This window comes from Anabrus simplex, chromosome 2 (assembly GCF_040414725.1).
Source record: "Anabrus simplex isolate iqAnaSimp1 chromosome 2, ASM4041472v1, whole genome shotgun sequence".
Taxonomy (NCBI): domain Eukaryota; kingdom Metazoa; phylum Arthropoda; class Insecta; order Orthoptera; family Tettigoniidae; genus Anabrus; species Anabrus simplex.
In genome coordinates, this window is record NC_090266.1 from 712357919 (window position 1) to 712380313 (window position 22395).

At 39.2% G+C, this 22395-nt stretch overlaps 1 protein-coding gene across 4 annotated transcripts in view; it reads right to left on the minus strand.

The window, feature by feature from the left end:
- Nucleotides 1-20812, minus strand: part of LOC136864397 (vacuolar ATPase assembly integral membrane protein VMA21 homolog) — a 110454-nt gene extending 89642 nt beyond the window's left edge. For 3 of the 4 annotated variants that reach the window (XR_010859302.2, XR_010859303.2, XM_067141338.2), the window contains exon 1: nt 20625-20812. Coding sequence is in view for 2 of the 4 variants with exons in the window: in XM_067141338.2 (XP_066997439.1) it covers nt 20625-20645 (21 nt within the window). In the remaining 2 variants the exon portion in view is untranslated. The remainder of the gene's footprint in view (nt 1-20624) is intronic. The other variant, XM_067141337.2, reaches the window with a different exon arrangement.
- Between the last annotated feature and the right edge of the window lie 1583 nt (nt 20813-22395).

Genomic DNA, 22395 nt, shown 5'->3' on the forward strand with positions numbered 1-22395 from the left:
GGATGGCAAAGGGCTAGCATTGGGAAGGTAGTAGCCACTGCTTTAATTAAGGTACAGCCCCAGCATTTGCCTAGTATGAAAATGGGAAACCACGGAAAACCGGGGCTGTCAACTGCGTGGGATTTGAACCCACCATCTCCCGAATGCAAGCTCACTGATACCCAACCTTAACCGCACGGAGATTACATCTTTATCAGGACATTCTTCCCAGAGTCTTTACAATCCTTCTCTAGTCATTTTTGACATAGACAAAACTGATAACGGAAGGCCATTTGAACACCACATTTGAATGTGGAACAATACCGAACCAAACCAAACCCCATGGCACTACAGCGCTTGAAGGGCCTTGGCCTACCAAGCGACCGCTGCTCACCCCGAAGGCCTGCAGATTACGAGGTATCGTGTGGTCAGCACGACGAATCCTCTCGGCCTTTATACTTGGCTTTCTAGACCGGGGCCGCTATCTCACCGTCAGATAGCTCCTCAATTCTAATCACATAGGCTGAGTGTACCTCGAACCAGCCCTCAGGTCCAGGTAAAAATCCCTGACCTGGCCGGGAATCGAACCCGGGGCCTCCGGGTTAGAGGCAGGCATGGTACCCCTATACCATGGAGCCGGCGTGGAACAAACCAGTGTTGTTAAATTAAGTACGTATTTTTAAAATCCTCAACATAAAAACTACTAGGTTCACAATATTATACATTACAAATAAATAATGGCTTAAAGACCAACTCTTTTGATCATCAGCAAAAAAAAAAAGAAATAGTGTATGGCTTTTAGTGCCGGGAGTGTCCGACGACAAGTTCGGCTTGCCAGATGCAGGTCTTTCGATTTGACGGCCGTAGGCGACCTGCGTGTTGTGATGAAGATGAAATGGTGATGAAGACGACACATACACCCAGTCCCTGTGCCAGCGAAATTAACCAATCATGGTTAAAATTCCGACCTTGCCAGGAATTGAACCTGGGACCCCTGTGACCAAAGGCTAGCACGCTAACCATTTAGCAAAATATGGTAATAAGAGTTCTTCTCCAGGAGTGGAGAATATAATAACACAATATCTCATCAATGTGAACATTTTTAGTTCCAATACGGTCAACATTATATCACTTTAGTCTGCATTAGCTTTTGGATTTCAATAAAAGCACCCATTGCACTGTTCATTTGAAGGTTTATAATTTTATAAGTTGAATTTCTATTTATTTTTTTTTTTTTTTTTTTTTTAACCAGCAAGTGTGTTAGGAGCAAGTCCCATAGGTATTACATGAGCAATGAGACCATTTTGGGAACACCGTTCTTATTATAGATAAAAGTGCAGCAGTGGCAGATGACTGTTTTGTAACTTTGCAGGTCTTGAAAGAATACCAGTTCAATACAACTGGCACAAGAAATCAACTGGAACAAGCTCGCAGTGTAAACATCAGCAAAAGGACATGCAGAGGTTAAGTCACAGAACCAAATCCGAAATCGTGAAAACATGCCAAATGATCACAATTATCTACATTGCACCGAAAGGCCCACCTGCAATTTGCCCGGAAGTGTCAGCTCTGGACAGGGGAGCGATAAAGCAAAATTTATTTAACAGATTAGTCTAGATTCAACCTCATGTCCACTGATGGGAGGAAAAGGGTTTGGAAAAGACTAGGGGAGAGTTATGCTGTCTGTGCCCTCTCAGTAAAGATGGCATATGCAAGTTGCTTTACGTCGCACCGACACAGATAGGTCTTATGGCGACGATTGTATAGAAAAGTGCTAGGAGTGGGAAGGAAGTGGCCTTGGCATTAATTAAGGTACAACCCCAGCATTTGCCTGGTGTGAAAATGGGAAACCATGGAAAACCACCTTCAGGGCTGCCGACAGTGGGATTTGAACCCACAATCTCCCAAATACTGGATGCTGGCTGCATTTAAGTGACTGCAGCTAACAGAGCTCCGACAGCACACTGCTATATCGAGGAAGTTCTTCCAAATGTCATCCTGCATGAACCACATATCAGCACAAATTTTATGCTTATGCTTGACAATGCTAGACCCCAAACTTTTCATAGTATGTCAGTTTTCTTGGAAGAGGCAGGAACTGTCAGTTTGGAGTGGCCTGCAAGGACACCTGATTTCCCTTCGAGCATGAGTGGTATATGATTGGATTTTGAGTTCATCGACAAGCTCTCCACAAGCTGGGTGATCTTCAGGCAGCTGTTATTGAGGAATGGGACACCAACTGTTGGGAAATTAAAATAAATTATGATACGCAAGAATTCAATTCCATAACATTTCCATATGACCAATTACTTTATTCATCAACACAGCCTATCAACATAAAACAATTTACAAACCATGGAACTGCCAAAAGATTAAAAAAGAGAACAAATTACACATAGTAGTGGTAGTAAGAAATGTCTGGAACAAGCGTCTATCCTGTCACCCAATAGATCACCTAACCTGACATCCTCCCACCTAAGTCAATTTATATCACTCTTCTAATTACTCTACAATAAAATTTACACTAAAGGAAAACACAAAAGTAAATTAACTCTGCTATTAATTGTCAAGATTCAGAGATCCAGTCTCCAAGGACATTTCACCAGCCTACCACTTCGTGTAACCACGGATTTGTTGACAGTCTTCGCCATTTCATTGGTTGGTATTAGTCTTCTTCGACATGCTTATGTCTGCTGTGGATCCTCCTGCAACATCTCATAGTCATCCCCCAATGTGCAGAATGTTGCTGGTTGGCTTCAACTCCAGCTCCAAAGGGTGAATTCGCCGAACAGGACGCATCAGCTCTCCAGTAGAAGTTTTGACACAGACAACTTTCACATGCCCATCCCTTCTCTTAAATAAGTTCAGTAACTCGAGCGAATGGCGAGTTGAGTCTCTTCTGATTGTCACTGCCAATCAACACAATTTCATCTTCTGAGACCTCTTGCTTTGTTCTTGTTGGCTAACAACTGCAATTGACAAATATTCTGACCAAAAACGTTCACACAGATTCTGCTTCAATTTGTTTCGGTACTGCAACCGACGGTTGAGATCTGTAGCTTTTAGCAAGTCAAAATCAGGAATTCCTACGTCTTCTACATCTTGCAAGATCATGCTGGGTGTGTGAGGAGTCAAATCCATGTGATCTTGGGAGACACTGGTCAGTGGACGAGAATTGATGTTGCTCTCGCAGTCACATAAGATTACAACGAATAAATTTCATTTTGGTTCCGTATTGACATTTAACGTTAAAATATTAAATTCTTTAAGAGAAGATTTCAACTATTCACCTATGTTCAAAATCACATCTATTATGACGATTCAGAATATACATCTTCCCTATTTTCTCCTTTTCTTTTTAGATTTTTAACTTAGACTTTTGTGAGTTCCTCAGTTTAACTCTATGGGAATAGGTTCCCTATTGATAACATTAACAATGCACAGCTCCACACAAAAGTGTCAGCAGTCTAAATAAGTGTAATATTTTGAAAACATTTCAGACCGGCATCCACCACAATACATGCCAATAACAAACAGTGTATCAGAATTTGCTTTTGCATGTCAGCAAAACTTGAAAGACACCTGTGACACACTGCTTGACACATAGACCATCTTATTCAACAAATGTTATGCAACAGGAGAATTCCCAGATGGATGGAGACAATACGTCATAAAGACGATTTACAAAGGCAAAGGAGATAGAAGTGACCCAGACTCATACAGGGGCATAGCCCTTCAAAATAACATCTACAAGGTCTTTGCAAAAATACTGGAGAACAGACTTGTCGCAGCAGCTGGAACGATCATTCCTGATTTACAGTTCACATTTACGAAAGGAAGAGGAATTCTAAATGCAGTAAAAAATCTCATTGACAGTATTCAGGACAACATTAGACATCATGAGGAAAATTCTATGTAATCTTCATAGACTTCAGAAAGGCATTTGATCTGCTGAACAGAGATATGCTCCTTTTAAAAGTAGCTGATATGACAGGAAAAGACAACCCACTGACTATAGCAATAAACAACATCCTGGCATATAACAGTGTGACGGTACATGACAGCACGACATATTCAGCAAACATAACACAGAGTAATGGAGTTCTCCAAGGTGATCCTCTAAGCCCCATCTTATTCAACATTGCCTTGGCAGACATCGCAATGATCACTCACAAAACCTCCGTTACAATGTATTTATACGCTGACGACATGATTATAGGATCAAACAACAGGGAAGAACTACAGAATGTAATGGATAAACTGAAAGACTATGCCATTAAAAACAGCTTGGAAATTAACAAAAATAAGACAGTCCAGATGGTATTTAGAAAAGGGGGAAGAATCACGGCCAATGACAGACTGCAGTGTGGAAAGAAGGACTGAGAGGTCGTGAGCTCATTTAAATATTTGGGTATCACACTTCAACCTTCAGCTATCTCTTTCAAATGTCATGTAAGAGAGAGAATTTTGACAGCCATCAGAAGCATTTACAATATTTCAGACCCCACAAGACTATCCTTAAGCACGGCCATGAGTTTATTTTATGCGAAAGTACTTCCAGTTCTAACATACGGCCTGGAGCTCATCTGGGAACACCTAACAGTATCTGACCTCCGAGCCAATGAAAATGTCGAAGCTAGATTTCTGAAAAGAACACAGGGGATCTCCAAGATGTCACCCTCAAGATTGGCATACATATTAGCCTCCGAGACATTTTTAATGGAAGATCTACGAATCAGAATGCAGCTCCCATCTACAAAACAGGAACAAGAGTTTCTTCAAATTAGACATAAGAAACGAGAGGTCATTGAACTGGAATTTTACTCGACAGATGCCATGCTCAACTGTAGCTGGTCTGGACCAAACAATGATATGCGAAGTGCTCTAAATAGGTTGGCAATACATGGTTTTCACCATAAGCTATGTACTTGGCAGGGTTGTCATGACCCATCTGAGCAGTGTGTTTATAAGTTGTGTGAAGGACATTGCAAATGCTACCATTTCAACAAATGCACTATACGAGAAAAATCTCTTATGGACTACTGTAAAACGTAAATTAATGTTAGTGGTGTGATGTTTACTTATAATAGTCTAATGTACCTTATATATGGCCATTTGGCTGCAATAAAGTTATTATTAATAACAAACAGTGGTCTTCATATCACTTTTATTGGCATTTTACCAGACTATACCAGAACATTTTCAAACCTATAAACCATCAAGCAACATCTTACAAGAAGAACTTTACTTCAAGGGACACTGGGACTGAAATTTCTAATTCCTGTAAATATTAAGATATCACCTTAATATGTGGTAGTATAAATACCTGTACCAAATTTGATCAATGTAACTATACTAGTTTCATAGATAATAATTATTTTCCAATATTTATATGCAAATTATTCAAATATTATAAATGTTAAGCATATCAAACCCATCCACATAACACATTTTTAAAATAATGAACTAGTACCTTATTCTTATATGAATAAAATTGTGCATCACTTTTCAGATTGTATTATTTACTATGGGGATAGGATTTTTTCACCTGTCAAGTTTATTTTCTTGCAAAATTACTGAAATTTTAAGGTTTGAAATTTTTTTACAGGCACACCAGAACTGCAATTATAAAAGAAATGCTCACATTTATGGATAATGTACTAAGGAACATTCGTGTGAATTTTCAAGATAATAGCATCAGATCTGTAACGCACAAAACATTTTAGACAACAGAAAATGTGAAAGTGAGGAAACAGCATTTTTCTAAAAACATGCATATTTTTAATATTGCCACCTGACTTCCTCATTACAACTGTCCTGCAGCATAAGTCACACCCTCAGTCTTCCGTTTTGCAGTCTCCTCGTTCATGTTTGTGACCTTCGCCTTCTGTCGAGTTGCTTTTTTTCTTCTCAGAGGACGATCGCTGACTTTCATACTTCCTGCAGGCATCCAGCCTAAGGACTGATTGTTCTGTCACGTGAGGAACTTAAGTTCTTTTGATATCCAACTTCAAATCTATCGTTGTACTGCACCCCATATTGAACTCTGCCACAGCATTGCATACACCAATTTCAAAGTCTCTTTCTTGATACAAAAGCTTCTTTTGGACACTTTTCCCAGAAGGTAGAATGTAGACGTTTGTTCTGATTCTGCGTGACACCACAGACACATCGGAATAGTACTTCATCAGAGGCCAGCCTCTGATACACAGGCATAATCTTACACACTAATGGCTCAGAAAGCTTGACCGACATTTTATCATGACTCTGAGGTACCTTACCTTCTGCTATGCTTTTGTTATAGAAGCACCAAGAGTCTAAGCCTCGGAGGCATTTCTTATGTTGGGGCAGTGGCGTGCGGTGAACATATTCATTACCCCAGCTGCAAAAAAAGTTTTTAAAATATAAACAATCGTAGCTCCACTTCAGTCTCTAAAGTCAATATTTCCATTTTATAAGGTTGCGTTTTTTGTGGAAAGGTCTACCTGAGAAAGATCATTCAAGAATATTTTCAACCACACGCTCGCACATACTTCCAAACTGATATCCACGGCAGTGACGACACCATCATAACTTAATCTATAGCAGATTTTAAACAATGTACGTACTTACAGTTTCATCCGGTGATGCTTTGTGATAGTACAGTCATGGTTTTCACAAAAGTACACTGGGACTAACTATTCGTTTTTTACTTTAAAAGCCTAATCTAAACTAATTAGCAAAATTTAACTGGTATTTTACAGTCCCTGAAGTTTTATAGATTCACTCGCATACTGGGTGTTCGTGCGTCAACGACTAACGAGGGAAAATACTTTTCATGATGTATAACACACGTTACGTTCATGAGGAATGCCATAGAACTCGCCAAACCTTCGCCTATAATCCAAGAGGAATTCTACAAAAATTCACTATATAACACCATCACAGACAACCAAATACAAAATTCTTTTACTTCACGTTTAACTCTGTGTTCACGCTGGGCAACCTAAATATTTTACTGCGGCTATCGGAACACATACTCTACACGTGCCATAGGTAAATGAATTGCTTGAAGAAACTGTATACATAATACCAATATAGGTAGGTACCAACTGATGAGCCCACCCTAGCACACGAGGGCGAAATGCTGGCAACCAAGAATGAGTTAGCTGGAAAATTTATACTGTCCAATGACGGACCATTTATATTCGTATTATAAATTTACTCATTCAGGACAAATATTTCAGATTCCCTATGGGAATCAACATCTATGTCATCTGATGGCCAAGCAGGCATCAATTTTTGATAATGACACAAAGTCTCTTAGTGCATTGGCACTGCCGGTGGCTCCAGTTAGCCTACGCTGTGGCCTCCACGGTATGCACTAGCCAGCGTATTGGTAGGTGTGCTAGGTACCAACTGATGAGCCCACCCTAGCATACGAGGGCGAAACGCTGGCAACCAAGAATGAGTTAGCTGGAAAATTTATAATGTCCAATGACGGACCATTTATATTGGTATTATAAATGTACTCATTCAAGACAAATATTTCAGATTCCCTATGGGAATCAACATCTATGTCAACTGTATACATGCCGAAACCCAAGACTAAAATATATTCTTCTATATTACAATTGATTTCATATACTGGCTCTATTTTTATTAGCAAGACGATGTGCAAGTGGCTATATTGTTACGATATTGATATTTTTCTTGGAGTCTCTAGTGTGTGGCACTGAAGACTTTGAGTGTCAAGTATTAAAACTAACATTACATTACCTAAGCTACCTAGCCTGTCGCCGTAAATTGCTGTCTGGGGAGGGCCTACAGCTCCGCCCAGCTCCCAGGACAAGGAAGCTTAAAGTGCATGCGTCACCCGAACGACCTTAAATTTCGCTGGGGTAGCTCTCTTTTGCACCAGCAAGGAAACCCAGCTCGCTGGAGAAGCTGAACTGCGGATTGTCAAGACATCTGTACTTGGCTTGGCTTACATGATAGCAATTTTTAAAACATTATAAAAAGCGTTCTAAGGTATAATTAGAAAATGTTAATACAAAGTTCTTTACCCCAGCAGCGCTGGGGTAGGTGGGGTTCAGTGCACACCACTGTGTTGGGGCTTACTGTCAGTGGACGTGTAATGGCAGAGTGTGGCATAGATAGCATTTTTCATGTTTGCAACATTAGGTGTGTTTTGTTCAATAGCATTCCTGTAACAGCTGGTAAGCTTGGTAATTGTACCATTAGTACACCCACCTGAACAGGCACCTAACTGCACACCCTTCACTTTACAAATCTGTACCATCTGTCTCGAACTTGTTCCCATTCTCTTAGCAATGTGGTTTACACACTCCTCCTTCAGTACTGTGTTGGTGCCATACACATTTTTGCTGACCAAATAGCTGTAAGTTTTAGAGTAACCATCAGAAAGGATAGTTGTGTAGCACATCTGCCAGTCTGAAAGGGAATGGTTCCATAAAATTCCAGCAGCAAACACTTCCATTGCTACAGAATAACCATCAATATTTTGCTGACAATACCTGCTCTTCTTATGACTCACATGCCACACATTATATTCTGGCGACCCTGGACCAAGCTCAGCAGAGGGGCAGTATTTCGGTATCACCACACAAAGTAGAACAATAAAACTTTGATTTCCACCTATTCAATACTTTAAAAGCAATTATAAAATTAGGATCTCATCCTTATTTTATTGCTAAATTATTAAAAACATAGGACATGTTTCGTTCAATTATTGAACATCTTCAGCTATACACATTTTTAACAAGGTTAAAATCGGTAACATTATTCTAATAATTTGCAACTTATTGTTTAACTGCTAACAGACATAATCATAATAACTATTAAAATTCTTTTGAATATAAAACATTATCTATTACGTCGTCTTATTAAAATAATATCACTATTTGTAGTGTTCGAAACTTTAAAAACTTTGTTCTAAATTTGAAATACAATGTCACAAGTTAGTCAGATATAAATACATTTATAATCTGTTGAAGTTGTTGAATATCCTAAAATTATTTGTAAGAAGATCTATTACTTATCCCTGTGCCATAAGCTGAGCTGTAGCCTCGCTTGTGCCAGGTCCCATTGTAGGAGATTGCAATGTCAATTACAGCATTACTAGTACTCTTAGAATTACCATCAATTGTATCATATGCCCTACATACTACCACTCTTGACTGGGAAAGAGTCAGATATTTTAATTTCTTAGATTCTATAGCTAAAACAGTCATATGTCTTGTGAATGTTTTAGAATCCATGCGCGACATTCCCAACGTGGAACAAAATTTCTCCATCCCTCTGTGCCCTACACTTCAAGTAAGACATGAATCGACACTGTTCCTATTGATGTCAAAAGGAGGCCTTTGTGTTATAGTGTTTTCTTTTACCGGAGGACTTGAATAATTCTGAGTTGGACAGAAGCCGCACTTGGTAAACTTGACACATAGGTTATGAGCTAAACCATGCCTTTCTCTTACTTGAACAGTTAGTGATGTTTCCCCACACTCATTGCATTTCAAATTCTTCACTAGATCACACAACACGAAAGAATGTACTAGAATATACTCATCACTTGTGGAATGTAAATTAGGCCTGCTTTCATTACCCACACTTTCAAATAATCCTAACTTTTGTATACTCTTACACATGTTTCTTCTTGCATCAGCAGTGTCCTGAGAATTGCTGGGTGCTTCATGAGGTGGGGTCACAACCACATGTTCATTATCAGTTTGTTCCACACTACCAGCTAATGATTTCCATCCAGCAGCTGCAAGTTTCAAACCTTTTTCAGTTTACTTCTTGCTTTTGCATTTTGGCTTATGCCAACAGGAAGTGACTGAATACATTTTTGAAATTGCTAAGTAACACACTCACAGAAAGCAATACAAATCACACAAAACTTCACAACCACAAGAAATTACAAAAAAAAGATACAATTATCACTTGATTACTTGTTTGTAAACAGAGGCAGCGATGAGACATGGTAATCTGTAGTCATACAGATATTATAGAAATATAAAATTAGTTCATCTACTGGTATTATATAAGCATGAAATAAGAAAAAATCTAGATGCAAAATTTCCACATGTCGATCGTCTGAGATATGTATTTATTTTCAAACATTTGAAGTATTTGTAATAGTGCCGATATCCATCGCCAGATAGTAGCACAATTCTGAGTCAGTAGTCTAGCAGCTATTTCAAATCCATGTTTCAAAATTATCTCATAAAAAATGTATACATGCGTGTGCAGGATAATGTTCTGTGATGAGCGAGGAGGAAGGGGCGTTCAAATGGCTGTGCAGCAGGCATTTAAATGTCTCACTGTGCCTTTAAGAATGGCGGAACATGGAAAATTACACCACTAATTTGATGATGATGATGCTTGTTGTTTAAAGGGGCCAAACATCTAGGTCATCGGCCCCTAATGGTACGAAATGAGACGAAATGTTATGAAAATTTAAAAATCCATAATCCTCCACTGACCAGAATTCAAAAACATGAGGACGAAGAATGAATGGATGGATATGAATTTAAAACAATCAGTGGATCCAACCCGCAATGCCCCACATTTCCAGAAACTAGCGTTAAAAATTGTATTGCTGACCAAGGGATTGCTTCTAAAGTACAATACTGAATCGACGATGATCGTAGTCGAAACGGGTCCAAAATCCAGGTCATCGTCCCCTCATAATGGTACTTATCACTAGGAAAATAGAACCATGCTCTTTGTCATATTGCAGTACTAATCAAAAGTAGCGTAGACTCGCGGTATTCCACACATTATGGTACTACTCACAGGTAATGAAATGCACACGTTACGCAGACCTAGGGTGTTTCGCACACTGCAACGCTACTTTTTTGGCTATTTGTTTTACGTCGCACTGACACAGATATGTCTTATGGCGATGATGGGATAGGAAAGGCCTAGGAAGTGGAAGGAAGCAGCCATGGCCTTAATTAAGGTACAGCCCCGGCATATGCCTCGTATGAAAATGGGAAACCACGGAAAACCATCTTCAGGGCTGCCGACAGTGGGGCTCGAACCCACTATCTCCCGATTACTGGATACTGTTTTACAATGTTTACAATGCTTATTGAAGATAAAAGGTTTCCACCTATTCAATACACTGACTTTTTTTTTTTTTTTTTTTTTTACCGGTTTCGGCATCTCGCGTGCCATCATCAGCCATTGAGAAAATAATTGCAAGGTATGTTGGAAGAATATATAAAAAAAAACTATTAGTACAATATAAAATATATACAGAGCATACTATTCTGATTAGCGAGTCTTGCGTTTGTTTATATATATATATATACATTAAAATATGTGACTAAGTAGCAAAGACCAATTAATCTTTAGAAAGTTAAATACGTCTTAAAACACAATATTATCTTGTATGTCAAAAAATCTATTAATAGTTAAAAATGTCTGTAATTGGCCTAGAAAAGTACAAGGATTTCCTTATAAAATTTACCATCAGTCCTTCAATAACATCTGACGTGTTGAATACATAATTTCTAGAACACTGTTCTTTGGTTAGGTGTGAGTTATACGTATTTATGTAAAAGAGTCCCTCAATATATAATTGTAATATTAATATCGTATACAAGTTTTCCTTCCTTTTTTAAAAATATCACAGTCTTTGTGTGACTATTGTAAAAACATCTAGTTGTTGCTCGATGTAACTGCGTGTGGTGTTTGTGAGGAACTGGATTGTGAAGTGTGAAGCTACTGCCAGCAAGCGTCAGCTGTTAGGCGGGACTTGTTAGGTAGGGGAAGGGGAAGTTGCGGTAGCGTGAGACTGTATGTCAGGGGGGCGTGGGCTTTGCTGGGGATAATAAGCCAGCGTGCTGCGTAATGTTTTGTGTACTAATTGATTTTAGGTGTTTTTAAGTTATTTATCACTGAAATAAGCATATCAAATAAAATTGTAGGTTTCTCCGAAAGATCATTGAGATTGTAATACTGATCTAATGTAATGTAACATTGCTCCGTCAGGTCTAATACAGTAGTAGGCCTTTGTTCATTGTTTCAATGATGTCCAAATCGTTGCTAATACAGTGAAAATTATGTTTGTATTCTTGTATATGCTGGCCTATTGCTGAAAATTTCCTGCACCTAATGGCATTAATATGTTCGTTGCCACCATCATTTCCCTTTGTAGCCGGGTAGGGGCTCCTCCTCCTCCACTCCTCCTCCAACACTGTGTCCCAGTCCAGGTTTCTTTCTATAATGCTGCGTTGGATGGTATCCTTCCATCTCAATCGTGGTTGTCCACGGCCTCTCCTTCCTTGGATTTGCATTTCCATCACCTTTTTTGGCATTCTTTCGTCGCTCATTCGCTTTATGTGCCCAAACCATCTTAGTCGGCTCTTCTCTATTCTATCATTCATTTTTTCCACTCCAATTTCTTCCCGGATTTTCTCATTCCTTATTTTGTCTCTTCTACTCTTCTGTATCATACTCCTCAAGAACTTCCATTTCGGCTGCCTGTATTCGACTCTCATCCTTCTTTGTCATTGTCCAAGACATATCTGTGTCAGTGCGACGTAAGTTGTTAATGTTCGTTGTATCTAAAATTAAATGATCTCCCAGTTTGTCCAATATAAACACTGGAGCAGTCGTTGCAATGAAACCTATAAACGCCTGATCCATCAAACGGATTGGATACATTGACCAATTTAGAATTATGAAAAATATCAAGGTTTCTGTTGTAAGTCCTAAAGGAAATAATGATGTTTCTTTTTTTTTAAATATTCATTAGTCGGAAAATCTCAGGGTTAAACGTGTATGTTGCATAGGTTTTTGCTTTAGTTGCTTCTTTTTGTAACTTAGTCCTGGGCCGGTGTTTGAACTTGTAAATTATGCATTCTATAAAACTTTTGTTATAACCATTATGGGCTGCGATCTTGCGTATAGTGTTGAGTTCTTTCTTGAGTTCTATGTTAGACATGGGTACAATAAATGCTCTTTGTATTAGACTATTATAGGTAGCTCTTTTATGACTAGGAGGATGTACAGAACCATGTTTGATGGTCGTAGCTGTGTGTGTTGGTTTCCTGTAGATTTTATATTTAAAAGAAAATGGGAGTCTGGTGATGGTTAAGTCTAGAAAATTTAGGGTCTTATTACTTTTGGATTCTATTATGAATTTGATATCAGTATCAATGTTATTACAGTGTGTTAGGGTGGAGGGTGCATCAGTGATACGTTGGTCCATGATTATAAGAGTATCATCCACAAATCTACACCATAATGTCTTGTTTTTTCAATTTTTGTGTGTTCCAAAAAATCTATGTATATATCAACCAGGATGCCTGATGCCGGTGAACCCATATATTATATATGTTTATATATTACTTTGTTGAAAGTAATATAATTATTATTGGTTAAAAGCTTCAGAATTGGCATAAAATCGTCTATTTCAAGTTGGCTAAGCCGGCTATGAGTGCGCAAGTTTTTTAAGACGATTGGTATTACTTTTTCTGTTTTTTTTTTTTTGCTATTTGCTTCACGTCGCACCAACACAGATAGGTCTTATGGCGACGATGGGACAGGAAAGGCCTAGGAAGTGGAAGGAAGCGGCCGTGGCCTTAATTAAGGTACAGCCCCAGCATTTGCCTGGTGTGAAAATGAGAAACCACGGAAAACCATCTTCAGGGCTACCGACAGTGGGGCTAGAACTCACTATCTCCCGATTATTGGATACTGGCCGCACTTGATGTTAGCATACATATTAGTGATATCGAATGAGTGCGTTGTATGATATGGTTGTAATTTCAAATTATCCAGTTGTTTAATTAATTCTAAAGTATTTTTAATCGATTTACTGGCTTGAAAAATGTAATGCTTCCTCTTGCATCAGCAGTGTCCTGAGAATTGCTGGCTGCTTCAAGAGGTGGGGTCACAAACCACATGTTCATTAACAGTTTGTTCCGCACTACCAGTTAAAGATTTCCATCCAGCAGCTGCAAGTTTCAAACCTTTTTCAGTTTAATATTAAATACTGGATACTGGCCACACTTAAGTGACTGCAGCTCGGTGCGGCGCTATTTACAGGCAACGCAAACCTATGGTGTTCCTCTCATAAATGGACTAACCACAGGGACCCGCACTATCCTGTGGTGTTCCTCACATAGTGGGTACTAAGCATAGGCATGGCAGAACCATGGTGTTGCTCATATAGGGGTACGAATCCATGGTACTGTAGAAGCTGGCAACGGACACTGTTGCTACTAATCACAAACCTATTTGGTACCTAACATAGTGGTCCTACGCGCAAGTAAAAGCAACCCATGGTGTTCCCCGCGTGGTGGTACTTATCACAAGTAGTTTCATGGTTCTAATACAATCATCCCATTGTCGCCCCTTTTAGTCGCCTCTTACGACAGACAGGGGATACCGTGGGTGTATTCTTCGTCTGCGTCCCCCACCCACAGAGGGTTGTGTGTTAGGTCCGCAAGAGGCATTTTATTTCCCTCAAGTCCGCCGGCAAGCCGGTTAGGACCCCCCTATCCACCACCTGGGACGCGCCATGTGGGAGTATCACCTCTCCCCCTGCAACGCCAGTGTAGTAGGTTCGTGGACACCACTAATTTATCCGCAATGGTTAAGGGTAAAGTAATATGTTAAAATCGAAATATTTGATAAAATATGCCTAAAACTCACTCCCAGTGTTCCTTAATATGATATTGTGTGTGTGTTTTAATGTGTATCTATGTAAATAATGTACCACTTTTAAAGTGATCAATCAGTTTTGTTTTTAGATGAATATGGTTCAAATAAGATGTGTATGGGCAAGCTCCTCGACTGACAAAATGGGCCATGTCAACATTCCTTCTTGACAGTGCGCTAAGGTGGTCTCAAGTTGAGATTTAAGTAGGCTTCTAAGAGAAAAGGGCTAGAAGATACACCAAATACAACATCGCAGTGCCTGGAGTTCATCCTCTTCATCAAAGCTAGGTTGTAGTTGTCAGGCAGAGTTGGGCGATCTGCATTCAAGAGTAAATGTACTTCATAGCACCCTTCCTCTGTGATGGTCACCGTCTCAATAAAATCTTGCTGAACTGCAACTTTAAGTTCTATCTAGCTCAACTTCTCAGGAGGATCTGTGATTCCAAGGGTGTCCAGTGTCCACAGATCTGATAATGCAGCATCCTTAACAAATATGCTCATCACAACCATGGCAAGGTTATCTTTAGAATCGTGTCTTGTTGGAATTCTTCCTATTAATATCCGAGTTTAGTCTCGATCACCACTAGCCTACAAGTGAGCATTCTCCTAACTCCAGTGAGAATTTTACTAACAGTATCAGCTCCAATTAAATTTTTATTGGCTATGAATAAAAAAAAATATCCAAATTACTGAGGCTGATATTTTGCTTTGCAAACTCATCAATCCATACTGCTCTCCTACTAAATTTCTTTCCACACTTCCTTTCTTAAATACTTGTATTATTACACCTTTACACAAATCATCAGGTACTTGTTTCTTCCTCCATATACACCTTAGCAGCCTAAATAACCAATGTAGACCAATAGGTCCTGGTGCCTCTATCAGTGGCAAAAAGCTGACACTGACATAGCCATTTGTTATGTGCAGCTAATGACAAACAGTTTGTTCTGTATTGTAAATTATTTCGTTACAGATTGCATTTAGTTGTACATGGGTTGATAATGGAATGTATTTCACTTGACTGGTGGAAATGACATCATATCCGATTGTATCTCACCCAAAGGAAATGCATCGTCACGCTTGGGCAATTAATAATGGCGCGTGTTAAATTAAATTTGGTTATAAAAGAAAATGTAACTCTGGGGGGTGATACGAAATGCGAGAGGCCTAACAGCCGCTTCGTGGCCCTAACCTGGGGCCTTATGCCCCCAGATCCCCTTTGCTTCAATGCAATCCAAAACAATCTGCTAGTTTGAAAATTCAGAAGTAGCGCAGCCACACATAACAATGTACCACCAGTTATTAAGATCAGAAGTTGGCAGCCCTGTGTACCACATGATCATGTCCACCTCAAGAAGTCAGCGAAAAAGAAACAAATGACAGTGTGATCACGCCTAGATGCCTGTGTTGAAAAACTGCTGCAGTAACCGAACTTTTGCCATCTCCACTGCTGCATGGCCTTCTGTAGCCCTGATCTTAACATTTTTTTACAATTTGCTTTACATCACACCAATACAGATAGGTCTTATGGCGACGATGGGATAGGAAAGGCCACAGGGTGGGAAGGAAGCGGCAGTAGCCTCAATTACGGTACTGCCCCAGCATTTGCCTGGTGTGAAAATCGAACCATCTTCAGGGCTGCTGACAGTGGGGTTCGAACCCACTACCTCCCGGATGCAAGCACACAGATGCGCACCCCTAACCACATGGCCAACTGGCCTGGTACTGATCACAACCCCGTAGATTTCAAACTGTGTTCAGTGCTAGAAAAAATTGTCTGCCAGAGAAGACACCCTTCGCTTGAAAGTTTGAAGCATTCCTTGATGGCAGCAATGGCAGATTTCCTTATTGATACCATCCATTCTGACATGGATGACGGGCCAGAGAGACTCCAAGCCTGTGTGCATGCAATTTTTGCAAACTGTAATGTATGTACAACATATTAAAAGGAAACCTAACATTCTCAAAACATAAATCCTTATTCACAAAATAGTCTGTTACAGTATTTATGGCTATATTAGGTATATTTCAGATGTCTAATATAATGTGGCCCCCTTCACAAGAGTCTGTGTTTGGGTTCAGATGAAGTAACATTTGGTGGTAAAGAGCACCCTATCGCATTTGTAACAGGCTATATAATAACGAAGTGAATGAGCTGAAACTTCACCATAGCAATTGGGAATCAACATTGAAAAGAACAAAACAAAAACAAACAAAAAGAAAGAAAGCTAATATAAATGATCATGACCAAGGGACATCCAGCGTTACACAGAATTGGAATCCGGATTAGAGGACATGATATTTCATTTCAAAATTCTACAAGCATCGGCCAGGACTTGACCTGCAGCCACTTAGGTAAAAAGCTAGTGATGTTGCCATCCAGCCATTGCACTCCCATGCCAATCAGAATCATCCAATTTGTTCGTAGAAGTTTCAGCGGACACTCAACATCCTGTAGAAATCAAATACCAAATTGAGTTTATTAGTATCAAGATGCTCAAGGTTCTTCAAATCAAATCAAATCAAATCAAATCAAATCAAATCAAAATCACTTTATTTGCAAATGAGGTGTCTCCCTCGGTGGCAAATGGTACACTAAAATACATTATTGTCAAGCACTAAATTTTAAATTAACAAGAGAAGAAGAAAATTTTCCTAGAATACAATATTATACAATTTACGCTGACAATTTTTTCTATTAAACACACAGCTGATCCTTAATAAATTTATATTGTTTACAAAATTATACTTATAATATCTCCTGTACTTACAAACATAGTCAATTCATATACAGTATGTGGAATTACAACTGGTATAAGATTAAAATTTACATTGCATTTATTTACTTATTTATTTTTTACCCATTTTGGAACCTAAGTAGCATAACGACCTGCTGTGTCTTAACCAGAGTCCCTTTTGCCACCACTTTTCAGAGTTCCTGAAGGGCCTTCACGGCTATCGTAGCGGTCCCAGGGCCCTCGAAGTCCCCCCTGTACTTTACCCCTACAGGCAGTCCCCTACTTCGGCTGTAAAATCCTTAGACCAGGGGATGGAATTAATTTATTCACAAACATTTTTTTATTTACAATAACCTCCACTGGTCGAATGCCCTCTAACATTTCATTTATTTTCTCTGTTGCTGTTTTTTCTCTTCTTGAATATCTGTAGAGATTTTGGAAAAGGATCAAACACTACACTTGGTAAACTGTTCCACTCCTTCACGCCCTTCCCAATGAATGAAAATTTACCCTAATCGCTTCTGCTAAAATTCCTTTTAATTTTATACTTGTGGTCAGTCCTGCCGATATAATTATTTTCCAACTGAAGCCTCTCACGGATATCTCCCCATGCTGCTTCTCCTGTATAGGCTCTATATAATCCTATAAGTCTAGTTTTCTGCCTTCTCTTACTTAAAGTTTCCCACCCAAGTTCCTTTAACATTTCTGATACACTACCCTTTCTCCTGAAATCCCCTGTTACAAATCTTGCTGTTTTCCTCTGCACAATATTTCTTTTATTAGGTATTCTTCAAAATCAAGTCAGAGATAGTGGTCACTGATTGCAGCTACAGTTGAGGAATGTGGACAACCTGTGTGAGCTAAATCGTGAGATGATTCCATGTCCAAACAACGTCGTATTTATTCACTAGTACTGACCGAACAACTTCCCTTACAGACAAGATGTAGAGTGATAATGAGAACACAATCAGCCGGGCTGAGTGACTCAGGCAGTTGAGGCGCAGGTCTTCTGACCCCAACTTGGCAGGTTCGATCCTGGCTCAGTCCGGTGGTATTTGAAGGTGCTCAATACGTCAGCCTCGTGTCTGTAGATTTACTGGCACGTAAAAGAACTCCTGCGGAACAAAATTGCGGAACAAAATTCCGGCACCTCGGCATCTTCGAAAGCTGTAAAAATAGTTAGTGCGACGTAAAGCTAATAACATTATTTATTAGAACACAACGAAATGCCCATGATGTCCTTCTAACCATCACAGAATTTAACTGCAGTGTTGAGAACATGATTCTAATGTTTCATTATTGAAATGCTGCTCTCATTTGAGTTTGATATTCGGCTCAAAGGTAGGGTTTTCCAAAATCTGTACAGATATTCAAGAAAAGAATAAACGGCAACAAAGAAAATAAACGTTAGAGGGCATTCGACCAGTGTAAGATATTGTAGGGCCTAATAAAGAATTTTTGTGAATAAATTAATTCCATTCCCTTGTCTATGGAGACTGAACAGCTGAAGTAGGGGACTGCCTGTAGGGGTGAAGTACAGTGGGGACTTCCCGAGGGCCCTGAGACTGCTACAGTAGCTGTGAAGGCCCATTCAGGAACTCTGAAAAGCAGTGGCAAAAGGGGATCTGGTTAAGACGCAGCAGGTCGTTCTGCACGTCAGGTACCAAAATAGGGGGGGAAAAAGCAATGTACATTTAAATCTTATAGCAATATTGTGTAGTCTTTTGGAAGTGATTCCACATACAGTATACGAGTTGATTATGTGCGTAGGTACAGAAGCTATTACGAGTAGAATTTTGTAATTAATACAAATTTATTAAGGATGAGCTGTGTGTTTAATAGAAAAGGTGTCAATGTAAATTGTATAATACTGTATTTTAAGAAAAAAGGCTTCTTTTCTTTTTAACTTAAAATGTAGTTTTTTGAGAATAATGCATTTTTTTTGTATCATTTGCCACCGAGGTAGAGACCTCATTTGCAAATAAACTATTTTGATTTATGTTATGTTTACCTAAACAACTTAGGCCTAAGCACTGGCTTTCCGGCCTCCACACGAACATTCATGATAGCAACACACTGACTATATATAGGAGGCATGGGCGACCATATGACAGTTTGTAGGGGGAGGGGGTTCGATCTGGGAGTATGCAGTCTTTTCAATATTTTTCAAGATGAATGGCGACTTGTATTCTGCGGTAGAATAACACCCACGATATCCCCTGATTGGGGGGAGTTACTATCACTTCTACGCAATACCGACATTTAAATCATTTTCTTGAAAGGAAAACACCTGACTACATAAGATTTTTCCTTTCCTCGAGGGCTAGAGGGGGCGGGCGTGCCCCCGGGCATGGGCGCTCTTGACAGGAGGGACAAAGAAGATGCAGATTTTTTTTTACAAGTGTAGAATGCAACAATAAAAAAAATCATGCATACAGCAATTACCCAATAGAAGTACTGTTTTGCTTAAAATTTCTGGGTGCAAAAAAAAAAAAAAAGTAAAGAATAAACATTAAAAGGCCAACTGCAATTGTACTGTACCGAACGACATCAGATACATGTCTCACTGGAATTGTACCTAATTACATCAGAAAACATATCTCGAAATTGTGATATTATGTCTCCTGTAAGTAGGAAATTCTGTGAATATTGTTCAAAGGAGATATTATAACTGAACGCAGTTTTCACAGTCACAACGGCTGAGTAAAATCATTCCTTGACCTTATCATCAGTTCAGAAAAGAAGAGTATACAGTCACTACAATGAAACAGGTTCCAATTCTTGTCTTGTCTTGCGGATATTTATTTGGGATTCAAAAGTAGGTTCCAATTCAATTACTTTCGATTCTGGTGTGCCTTACATGTTTACAGCAACAAATGAAAATGAAAATGAAATGAAATGGCGTAGGCCCTATGGCTTTTAGTGCCGGGAGTGTCCGAGGACATGTTCGGCTCGCCAGGTGCAGGTCTTTTGATTTGACACCCGTAGGTGACCTGCGCGTCGTGATGAGGATGAAATGATGAAGACAACACATACACCCAGCCCCCGTGCCAGCGAAATTAACCAATGAAGGTTAAAATTCCCGACCCTGCCGGGAATCGAACTCGGGACCCCTGTGACCAAAGGCCAGCACGCTAACCATTTAGCCATGGACAGCAACAAATTACAAAACGACACATGAATAGCCATATCTTAACATTGAACTAAAGCAGAAAATCAGAATCTTACACCAACTTGCTGATCATTCATGTTGAAATAGGTAATGCACTAGAAATATATCGCCAACAAGCAAGACTTCACTAGCGAGATAAATGCCAAAAAAAAAAAAAAAAAAACTTTGCTAGTATTTTGATTCCTTCCCATCTGAGACATGAACAGTAACTCGAGGTCGCCTCGTGACATTAGCCACTGCGCATGGAATACACCGAGTATGTGACTACCAAAGAAGATAGAATACAAGTGACTACACTAGCTTAGAACGGGGAGCGGAATACAGCTAGAGTTGGTCTTGAGTAGAGCTGGGACAAGACAATACCTCAGTCCAAGACCAACTACAATATCTCAGACCAAGACCAACTACAATATCTCAGACCTTAACCGACCTATCGAAAATGTCCATAATGGCGGCAGCTGGAGTGTTAGCATGCGTTTGTTTTGATTTGTGAAAGTCGTGTTGTTACCAAATATTTACGGAAATTTGAATATTATTAATCGTACATTATATTTATTTATGGTCTTAAGAAGGTTATAGATCCTCTTTCAGTGCCGTAAGAAGCTGTTTGTTATCAAAGAGCTTATTTATTCCAACAATATCGGCGGTGATTAGGTTAACGTTCATTCTCGTGTTGTTCTCTGAAAGTATTTTCTTCATTTTTAGTTACCTATGCAATATGTTTGTAGTTTAATGTGCTGTGTGCCTGGATGTAAGTAAGAGTTTCAGTGTTCCCGTTTCCAAAAGACCTAATATTAAGGCAAAATTGGGTTAAGAGCATTCGTAAGGAAAACTTCGAACCGAATCATTGGCCTAATAATGCTGTGTACATTAATCATTTTATCATTTTTGAAATCAAATGTATTGTTAGGGAAAACATTATATACCCGTAGAAGGTGGTGATCTAATTCGAGTGCCGCGCAAACTTCCGAAGTTAAAACTAATGATGCCTATCCTAGCATTTGCCCTATCAGCCAACGTACCTTACTACAAAGAAAATTAAATCAGTCCCAAAAACATCCGGAAAATCATGACCAAGATTTATGATCTAGAGACGAAATTAAACGGTGGTGCAAGAATGATGTAATTAATTTTAAACGTTTTACAATGAACGTGCGTAAACTAAACCTAACCCCTTTCCCGTGAGTGAACATGAGGATTATGTTCTTTTTTATGTAATATACAATTTTGCCGTCAATTCTGGTGAGTTATAAGGTAACGAGTTCTTTAGATGGCCAAGTGTATCATACAAATATCGCTTGTACCTACTCAACAATACAGGTGGATTTTGGAGGGTTGAAATATTGTTGGAGAAATTTGTTTGCGTGTTTTACATAATGGGCGGTGGTTAATAGTGGTGTCATAGTATTTCATGTAAGGTTAATAATGTTCTTTGTTGACATCTATATATCGTATTTAATTATTCATATTTTGAGTTAATGAGTTGCATTTCATGACGTTCGACTTGTGATCTTTTCTTTAGGTGACTCGGAATAAACACCCATAACCTTGCCCTCAACCTCTCATATCGCCCACCGATGTCCGCCATGTTTTTCCTGGATTACGGTCTGATGTAATTGTAGTTGGTCTTGCTCAGACCTTACCCGACCTATCGAAACTGTCCATAATGGAGGCAGCTGGAGTGCTAGCATGCGTTTGTTTTGATTTGTGTAAGTCGTGTTGTTACCAAATATTTACGGAAATTTGAATATTATTAATCGTACATTAAAGTTATTTATAGTCTTAAGAAGGGTATAGATCCTCTTCCAGTGCCGTAAGAAGCTGTTT